Consider the following 10,400-nt stretch of genomic DNA (forward strand, 5'->3'; position numbering starts at 1 on the left):
TAGCAACGCTTCCTGTGCCGCATGTAGAAAATCTACGCTGTTGGAACACAGGAACTCGGGTAGACCTACTGTTGCGATAGCGCTCCGCCAAGTGCACGGTGCAAATGTGCAGAGCTGTTCGCACACTGTGGACAAAATGGAACTGTCCGATGATCGTCCTACGCATACGGCGTGAAAGTCGGAGTTTCAGGAAATTTTATCCGCAGTGTGTGTGTGTGTGTGTGTGTGTGTGTGTGTGTGTGTGTGTGTGTGTGTGTGTGTGTGTGTGTGTGCGCGTGTGTGTGTCAATCAGCTGTGTGGTGGATACCAGGCTAAAATTAGTGGCGGTCAATTCATCAGCCTTGCAAGCTGTTGAATGGTGTAATCCCAGCACAAGTAAGTTGCTATGTCTAATAATAGCTGTTCGCTATCATCGCTTCCGCGATGGGCAGGTCTGACTCTGAGGCCTGAGGTGTGTGTGTGTGTGTGTACACGATTGTTGCTATGTCTAACAAGTAACATAGCTGTTCGCTATCATCGCTTCCGCGATGGGCATGTCTGAGTGTGTGTATGTGTGTTGTCATCAGATTGGAATGGCGGACAATCCGACATTTGTTTGGGAGCTAGTACATAATTATAGTAGTAGTACCAAAAGTCTTTTTTTGCTACTTGTACGAAAATATGAAGTCAGGGCATGCAGTGGAGGCACAAGAACGAACTGGAAGGCAGTGTGAAATCTAGCGCCGCTAGCATACTACATGTAACGTTAGTAGTAGTAGCCGATAGGGTCAACCGGTCACACATTATTATTAAATACACCACTACATATACGTACATGTACATAATAATTATGGGTGTAGGGCCTGTAGGCCCTACCTGTTTTTGTGTAAACACGGGTGCGGCATGATGTCAGGTGTCCGGTCGATGCCAGTTTGACTTACCCAGGGCACATGCATGGTGTACTGGAGTGTAGTACATGGCTGTATACAATCATAAAACCCTCATGCAGATCTACTACATTTTGTAGTACTACTAGTAAAAGCTGTGTGGTATCTCTCCATCAGCTGATCACTTGCGGAAGTACCGGTGTGTGTTGCGAGATTCTTGAATGCTGACCCGCACATGTAACGCCGAAACTGACTACTGCCAGTTCCGGCATGGCATACTACAAGTACAACGAGTCATGTCAACCTCGTGGCTCTACACTAAGGGTGGCCACATCATGCGAATTATTTTGTCCAAAATTGAAATTCAAAAAGCGAAAAAAACGGTCAAAATGTTTTAAGAAAATTCAAAAAATCCCCCAAAATGCAGAAAAATTCGATCCGTTGCCATGGTTTTTACAGTACTCGTACCCAATAATTTCAAAAAAACAAAAAAATCCACAAACCGCTTATCATGCGTGTCTGTGTGCTTCCAAATAATTCGAGGATGGGTGTCAAAAGGTCGAAGGTCAAAGGTGTGTGTGTTTGAGGCCTCATTTACACGACAACGATTGAAAAACGTTTTTCAATCGTTTTCACATATCAAACTTGGTAATATATTGAGCAGCACATGTACTCTCCTGATGTGACATCACTGTCGTTCTCCAAAAACGGCCAAAATATAATCCTGATGGGGCCAAAATTCCAAAAAAATTCAAAGTGTGAAAATCCAACCAAAATTCCAAAATAATTGAAAACATGTTGTGGACAAGCCTACTCTACACCCAGAGACCAGAGTAGGTTTCTTTTTCTTTTCGAGGCGGTCCCGTGGACAGTCTAGGCATGGGCGGGTAATGCTAGCTATATGGCTGGCATTATAGTCCCTTTTTTCCAGATGGCATAATGCTGGTATTATAACACCATTTCGTGTGCAAAATTGGCATTACAAGCATAATTGCCTGTCGACAACGGTGTCATGCATGAAGCTGGCTAGGTCCAGTTCCGAAAATCGTGCATCTGAACCCGTCCGGCTTCGTCCGGAGACTTGACGTTGCAAATCAACCTTCTCAGTGGATTGTTTCAGACAACATGCTCACAGCTGTTTTAGTTTTTTCTTCTTCTACGCTTTGGCCTTGATCCAAGACGGCCTTCTTAAATCGACTTTTCCAACTTTCAAACTGGCATTATGGAGTGGTGTGAGCATTATAAGTGGCATTATATCCTCATATTATGAGCATTGCCTTTAGCATTATCGCAGCAAATAACTAGCATTACCCGCCCATGCCTAGGACAGTCTGCATTTGAGGACTGGATTGATTCACCCTGTCACGTGACATATGCAGCCAGGATATTCCGGAAATGCTACTTTTACAATACAGCTGTAATATGTAGTAGAACACCGATATGCAGTAAAAGAGATTCTACATATGCATTGAAGTCATTGGCTAACTTGGGTCGTAGTGTCCTTTCACTTTGATTCTCACTTCATGGCTTCTCACGATTGGCTTTGTGAAAAAACATCAATATGAAAATACGCTCCTGATTAGAAGAGCTGGCGTACGGAAACCGTCATACCATTCTGATACAGTGATTGTGTCTGTGTTGTCTGTCAAATAAATTCCGGATGAAACACGCCGAAACTCTCACAAGCTGCGTGTCGGAGCAAACAGTTTGGTCACATTTTACAAATCCATCTCCTCCGTGGCAGAGTGTAACTTCTAGAGACTCTGAGAGCGTGTGTGGGCACTGGACAGGCGTGCATTACTAGTAGATTTGGAATAAAGGAGGAAGGAAGCGTCTCAGCTTCCTCTAGGTACCCCGAAAACTACAACTGGTGGAAATCAGTTGTATCTCACCATCAGGCATCACCATCAGTTCGCACCTTGAAGCCGCCTACCACGGCCCGGGGTAGATCTACCAGGCGTGACTGATAATATTATGAAGTCGACATTTACGTCGGGAGATTTCAGAAGTAACAGTTCAGTGCTAGTAAAGACTGAAGCCAGGCCGCCAGGTGCACAGTGACTACACAGCAGCATGACTTGTAGTTGTACTCCGGTCTGGAGATCTGCTGCTGTCCAGCTCTCACATACATAGTCATTGTACCGCTACTAGTAGTACCTGACTTTGTACAGACATCATCCACACTGTCAGTGTCACAGTTACAGTCACTCTCACTAGTCTCAGGGAGACAGGGACCCGGGAGTCGTCAACATGGTTTTGACGACTCCTATCCAACTAACTTTCCAAGTCCAAGTCCTATCCCTAGCTAGGCTCTGGTTACTTACTAGTAGACCTACTACTAGTAGTACTAGTAGTAGTACTCCAGCCTCCAGGATATATCGATACGAGACTTACATGACTGTACCGGTCTGTGTGTCTTGACAACTATCAGTATTACTTAAACAAGGCAAGTCCAAGCTGTTTGTGCTGACCGCCGGTACGCGGTATGCCCAAGGTATCACGACCCCTGTACAAGAGACTACAGTCAGTACAGACTACCGGTGTACTACTACTACTAGTACTAGCAAAAGTCACTACCGGTAGCACATCTATCCCGGAACTAACTAACTGGAGTGCAGAAATCACCGGCGTTGGGTTGGTTAATGGCCAAAATTGTCTTCAAAGTTCACACCAGGAAAATGTTCATCCTGGAAGGGACGCTTATTTGGAGCATGATCTCTTCATCATTGTCATTGTCCAGTATGTGTGCTACTGCGCTGCAACAAACGCATCGCACCAGCGCGCGAGGATATTCCTGACCTGCCGGGCACATAAAGGGATGGCCACAGGAATTTGCTCGCTCAGAGCGGGTATGATAAAGTTGTGTCCCACAACATTGATTTGTGACTTCTTTTTCACAGTACTGTGTACTGACAGTGAAAGTGGACAGACGTCCAGTACCGTAGAGGGGGAAGAAGAATGGCTTCCTCGCTGTCCACTACTGGCAGTCCTCAGCTTGCTCTTTTCACTTGTGTAATGCTGTTGCTTTCCATGTCACCTAGTGATAAGCTATGTGCTGGACAGGTGAATGGATATGATCCTACTTTCGATGATACTTCCAATTTCCCGACATGGCTGCATCTTGCAAGACTGTGTGCTGCTTCGTACGAGAGTCCCAACGACGTTCGCAATGGCAATTGCCAAGTGTGCACTCGCTACCTGACCCGATTCACTCCAAGCGCAATCGTGGAAAATGGAAACTTCCAGACCAGTGCTTTGATCGGTTTTGACCGAACGCTTGAGGAGTCAGGTACCATTGTTGTCGCATTCCGTGGCACCAATAACCTGCAGAACTGGATTCAGAATATCGACTTTCGCAGAGTAGTTCCGGACATCTTCCTGGGCAGATCTAGAGTGTCTCCGATCAGTCGCGGTGACATTGGCCTTGTGCACATGGGATTCTTAGACGCTTACATGTCTCTCAGAGCCGGTGTGCTGGCCGCTGTCACACAGCTACGTGGCCAGTATCCGCAAGCACCTATCAACATAACGGGACATTCCCTCGGCGGAGCCATTGCTGCCCTGTGTGCACTAGACCTGGAGATTGAGTCCCAGGATGATTTTCCCGTGCGTATCACCATGACAGACTTTGGTGCACCGCGTGTCGGCAGTGAAGACTGGGTCGAGGTGTACAGTAGTCGCGTTGGAAGAAGTCTACGTGTTGTCCACCGTGTTGATCTAGTACCTAAACTACCCCTGGCTATCATGGGGTTCAAGCATGACCCCAGGTATTACCTGGACCCAAGGGACTCCCTCAATCCGCTTACAAGCCATGTTGTCTACCTTGGTATACGTATCAGCAATGGTGGCACACCAGTGGAGAGAAGGCGCTCTCCATCTCAACGTCGCTCCGTTGAGAAATCTGGCAAAACCACTCCAGTGGATACTACCAAACCATCTAACGACGACAGTATCAGTCACAAAGTTGCAGCAGTCCAAGCTGAGGAGACTGTTGTCTACAAGTTTGGCAAGTCCACGGCTTAGTGAACCAGATATGTTGGTCTGGGACAGTACAGCCACTGGTAGCATTAGCTAGTAACCAAGTAATTTTAGTTAGTCACTGATGTTCTGCTTTCTTATTAATTTTAGATAACGGATGCATTGACATGACTATCCGCATACACACACGCACCATAGATACAACACATTTGCATAAACACTCACACATACACACACTCACACGCGCACGCATTGATGTTCACTCATGCTTTCCTAGATGTGGAGGATTTGCTTTTACTTCATTGGCAATGTACATGTAGCTACTCACATTCTCTGATGTAGGAATAGAAGTAGAGTGTTCAAAAACACCTTTGTTTGCTGCATATTAATCATTGCTATTAGATTTTGTAGGATCGTCCTCACCCAAGTGTGTAGGAGCTGTATAGCACGGTAATTGAGGGAGAAAGCAGGACCCAGTCGTTGCCATGGATAAACCGTGAGCAATAATTGTACTAGCATGATGCCAATAGCAGCTGAATACTGCATTCTAATGCCATACGGAAGCACATGTAATACAAGAAAAATAGAGATGTAGTAAGCTCAACCTAACTGTTCCTGTTGTTGCTAGCTCAACGTCTAGTCGAGGGCCTCGAGCCGAGGCGTCACGTGAACATCAGACTTACTCGCATTAGCCAATCAACCAAGATGAGCCCAGGCAGAGCATCTGATTTTTTAATCTGAAGGCGATTAAGGACACATGCATTACAGGTAGTATTTGGACATATGCATACACTTCACACTCACACTATCAGGCCCAAGAATGACCATGCCTAGCACTATCATGTACATGTACACATGGATGCACATAATACAGCATAACTACTCATTTTTCAGGTTCGAGTCTCTTCGAATTGTCTCCATCAACTGTTCAAACAAATTTTATAAAGAGATTAGTTGAAGTGTCCCATGAGAACGGTTTCTATCATTTTAAAGTTTTTCAGTGGAATTGTCATGGCGATGATGACGTCCGATCAGATCGACCATCTCCATGTACTACGTGACGTAGCTATTCCAAACTCTTCGAAACTAATCCACCTTCCCATCGGATGAGTTTCGAGGAGCTTCGTTTTTCTGAAGAGGCCAATAAGCTGATAAGGCCACCTCTTCAGAAAAACGAAACTCCTCGAAAAGGCAAAGAGTGACAATTCGAACGCGCCCTTAGTGTTACGCAGTAGTGTTGAATTACCAAAACGAAGTATAGTCCAGAGACTCCATACCATTCCATACCATAGATTCCCAGACTTCAAACCAGAAAGTCCTGCAAGCTTTCACAACTCCCTGCTTCAAACCAGGCAGTGGACCACAAAAACAATGGGATCGTCCTAGCGTTAGCATATTGAAACCAGGAGTCTAGGGTTCCCAGTAAAAAGGCAACGCCTGTTGGGACTCCCCTAGTAAAATAATAAAATCTACTACTACTACTACTACTACTAGGAGTTGAGGCTCTTTGTACATAAATAGCCATTATTTGTTGAACTTTTCTGTGGTGACAAATCACAGGCGCCGCTCCAAAGATGACTACCATCATTACATAACCCCGAAGAGTGTGCAACTCCAGCTAGTATGGGGTCTGCATGATCTGATAGATACAGGGTCGCAGCACTGCATAGAGCTTGTGCAGACAATAGGGCTTGAAAGTGATGACGTCAAAACAGCCAGGGAGTAGTAAGTTGACATCAGATTTCTATTTTTGGATCCACTAAGGTGTGACTTTGCTATTGCCTAAGTATGTGGGTGTGTAGCGGGCCGCAGTCTGACTTTAAGTTTAACCACCGCTGCCACCAATTTGTAGCGGGCCGCAGTCTCTCGGAGGCAAGAACGCACAAGGGTCTCAGTGAACACACTGTAATTGGCAATTGAAATGTACTGGCAACGAAATTAAGTGATTGGCAACTAAATTAACTAACTGGCAACTAAATTAACTGACTGGCTACTAAATTAACTAACTGGCTATAAAAGAATCGTGAGCTGCAGCTTTTATGCAAAGGCAGACTCCGTACGCTAATGTACGGGGATACGCTAACGTATGGGGATACAGTACGGGGATATGCTAACGTACGGGAATACAGTAACGTACGGGGATACGCTATACGCTACAGGTGCATAGCAACCCACTCATGTCGCATGCAGGTGTGACTTTTATTTCGCCACCAGTTGTAACCCCGCCCCCAGTAGCCAAATCAGTCAGTTTCACTGGCTACATCACCATGCTGTGGGTAAGACGGCTTGAAATGTGCTTGGATCCATACAAACACTGGATCCAAGTGGATCCAATTTTTGAATTTTTGAAATTGTTGCTATTTTTTATTTTTTTTTATTTATTGGGAACACAGCCCTACAAAGAGACATGTGGAGACAAACACAAGACAAGACACAGGGGATGTAGGGACGACGTGCCGATGTACAGGGAGCAACTCGACCGACCAGGGGTCTCGGCGTTAGCGTTGCAACCTGGCATCGAAAAAAAGGGGGGGGGTTGCATGGTCAGGTAGCAAAAATAATAATTTGGTGCGAGAAAGGGGCGCTAGTATTGCACCAAATAATATAAATTAATACGTGTAATGACTAAACCAGAAGGGAAAATGAAGAAAGAGGACAATAATCATAACAAGCAAGTAGTAGTAGAGAGGTAAATACTAAATGGGTCTCAAATCTCAATATCATCGTCACAGGTACTGTGTGGACCACAGCCATCTCTTTCGGATTAGATCCTTACATACGTTGACCTTGAAGGTTTGGAGGCGTCTTGAATGAGGCTCGTGAAGCAGGAGGTCCGCAGGCAGGTTGTTCCAGGGTGTGATGGCGAAGAAGGGGAAGGATCGCAGGAGGTAGTCAGGGGCTGTGCGAGGGGGTGTCCACTTCAGCTGAAAGGCATGGTGCGTCTGACGTGTTTGCCGTGTGCACATGCTAGCTACGGCAGGGGGCTTGGTTGGTGGCAGCATGGCCTTTACCTGGGGAGGCCCTGGAATGTAGTGCAGCTTGAACAAGTATGACAGGGCTGCCACCATCCGACGAAGCTGAAGACTTTGGAGGATGGTTCCAGGTCCCAGGAAATGCAGGGCACGTTGCTGAACCTTGTCCAGCTGGGCCATGTTAGTTGCGGCTGCGCTCGACCAGGCCAGTGGGGCATATTCAAGTAGGGGTCGCACGAATCCCTTGTAGACCGTCACTCGACCATGGTCGCCCAGGATGGGTGCTGCCTTTCGTAGGAAACCCAGCCTTTGGGAGGCGCGCAGTGCAACACTGCGAGTGTGCGCTCTGTAGGAGAGAGTGGGGTCGAGCATGACTCCCAGCAGCTTCAGGGTATCTGTCTCCTGGAGTGCTTCACCTCCAAAGGTGACTGGTGGAGTGCAGGGGGGAACGTGCTTGCGATGTAGAGTCATGCGCTGTGTCTTGGCTGGCTCAAAACAGATACGCCACTTGCGGCCCCACTCCTCAAGACTGTTGAGGGACCCTTGGAGGGAGGCGGTGGACTGTTGGAGATCGTCAGTTGGCTGTACTAAGCTGTAGAGTGTGGTGTCGTCTGCAAAGCTGCTCAGCTGCGTTCCTGGAGTTAAACATTGTTCAATGTCACAGGTGTATAGAAGGAAGAGGCTGGGTCCTAGGATGCTGCCTTGGGGGACACCAGCCTGGATGGGTTGAGCATCTGACGTCTGGCCTCCAACCACAACGCGGATGTTTCGGTTGGTGAGGTAGTCCTGTAGCCATACAAGCAGGCGTCCGTCGACGCCGGCCTGCTTTGCTTTGTACAGCACTCCTGTGTGCGATACCCGGTCAAACGCACCGGCAATATCCACGGCGAGGACCTGGACACAACCGCCAGTACTTATGGTGTGGACCCATTCATGTTGGAGAGCCGTTAAGATATCTGCGGTTCCTCTACCACGTCGGAATCCAAACTGGCTGTTTGGCAACACCTCATGCTTCTCTAGGTAGTTAACCAGTTGCGTGTTTACAATGCCCTCCATGACTTTCGACATGATCGTTAGCAGTGATATTGGTCGGTAGTTAGATGCCAAAGATCTGGAGGACCGTTTGTGAACTGGGACTACATGGGCGAGTTTCCATGCCCCGGGTTGCACACCGGCTAAGAAGCAGAGGGCGAAGAGCTTTGCCAGTGGGTCTGCAAGTTCAGATGAGCACATCTTGAGCACACGAGCAGAGATGCCATCCGGTCCAGTTGCTTTTGATACAGCCAAGTTCGCCAAGTGCCGTTTGACCGTTGCTGCGCGGAAGTGAATGTGCTTTAGCGTGGCATAGGCAGGTCGTTGCAGCTATGCTGTGACGTAGCACTTTCAAGCCCTATTGCACACTCTTGGGCATGGGGCGTAATAAAAACTCTTGTTACCATGCAAAGCCCTCAGCCGGCTCAGGCTGGCCCCTCACACAATGTTCCTATTTCAGATTATGGCTTGTACCGTAGTGATGCGGCCCTAGCCCTTCTTGCATGCATACATGTACTCGCAATGCAATGTAATGGCAATCCCAATGCGTAGACTGCAACGTCTGCAGGGCCCTCCCTATCAAAATAATAAATTCTACTTCTACTACTAGACTCCAACGTGTTACAACCCGAACTCTAGCCAGGCTAACTAAAGCTACACTACCTAGGAACATCTAGTACGGTTGTATGCAGACTCCTACCACGATAATGTGGAATACATACGAGATGGTGTGTGTGTGGTGTGAAAATGTACAGTCGTTACTAGTACTTGAATAGGATCTCTGCCATGGCAATACCGGTGAACTAGACACACAACACACCAAAAGGGCTTCGATAGCTTTCGACGAAACCGTCGAAGACTCCGGTTTTTTTCCTTTCCATAAAATCCACGTACATGTATCTCATGGTGGGGGGGGGGGGCATTAAGCAAGGTTGATAGTCGGTGCAGTTTTCGTGGCCGTACAGTAGAACTCTCCTTATCTGGGCAGTTCGGGACCGAGCAATGGCCGTAGGTGGGCCCGTAATTCAGAACACACAGTATGCCTCCCCTAACCCTGGCATGCATGCAGGGGCGTCGGAAGGAATTCGACATTGGTGCGGTCATGATTGGGTGGAGAGAGGGAAATTGGGCCGAAATAGCCCAAATTCCATTGCTTCAAAAATCCCAATATGAAATCATGCCACACCGGTTCCGATCCCCCCTGGCATACACCAGCAGCTGGCTTGTGCATGGCATGCAACGTGATTTTGCCACAAGCTACCATGCCCTCATCCACTATGTTCCGCAATAGACGTTTCTTGTACCACTTGAGAAGAAAAGAGCCCAATACAATTCTCCCCTTCATGGTGCCCATTTGGTGAAACAATGTGACCTTCAGCATGTTGGCAGATAATTTCTCGTACTTGATAAGTTCCACCGCTTTCGTTCTGACTTCAGGGAGACGTGCGCTTCATTCAGATCATCTTTTGGCGATTTATAGGGCACGAAGAAAATATCTGTAAATAGTTGAACCTGTGGATAAATTATGGATATTATATAAACTTCTAAATCT

At 47.1% G+C, this 10,400-nt stretch overlaps 2 protein-coding genes across 3 annotated transcripts in view; one reads left to right on the forward strand and one right to left on the reverse strand.

Moving 5' to 3' along the window:
- The first annotated feature begins 3,691 nt into the window (after window positions 1-3,691).
- Window positions 3,692-5,448, forward strand: LOC135808986 (uncharacterized). Its single transcript, XM_065322240.1, has one exon. It carries the CDS (start codon window positions 3,825-3,827, stop codon window positions 4,887-4,889), a length of 1,065 nt encoding a protein of 354 aa, XP_065178312.1. The 5' UTR covers window positions 3,692-3,824; the 3' UTR covers window positions 4,890-5,448.
- A 4,844-nt stretch (window positions 5,449-10,292) lies between these two features.
- Window positions 10,293-10,400, reverse strand: part of LOC135808988 (putative beta-glucuronidase) — a 23,827-nt gene continuing 23,719 nt past the window's right edge. For both annotated transcript variants that reach the window (XM_065322244.1, XM_065322243.1), the window contains exon 17: window positions 10,293-10,400. This exon is cut by the window's right edge and continues 205 nt beyond it. The gene's annotated coding sequence lies outside the window, so the exon portion shown is untranslated.

Source organism: Sycon ciliatum, chromosome 2 (assembly GCF_964019385.1).
Source record: "Sycon ciliatum chromosome 2, ocSycCili1.1, whole genome shotgun sequence".
NCBI classification, from domain to species: domain Eukaryota; kingdom Metazoa; phylum Porifera; class Calcarea; order Leucosolenida; family Sycettidae; genus Sycon; species Sycon ciliatum.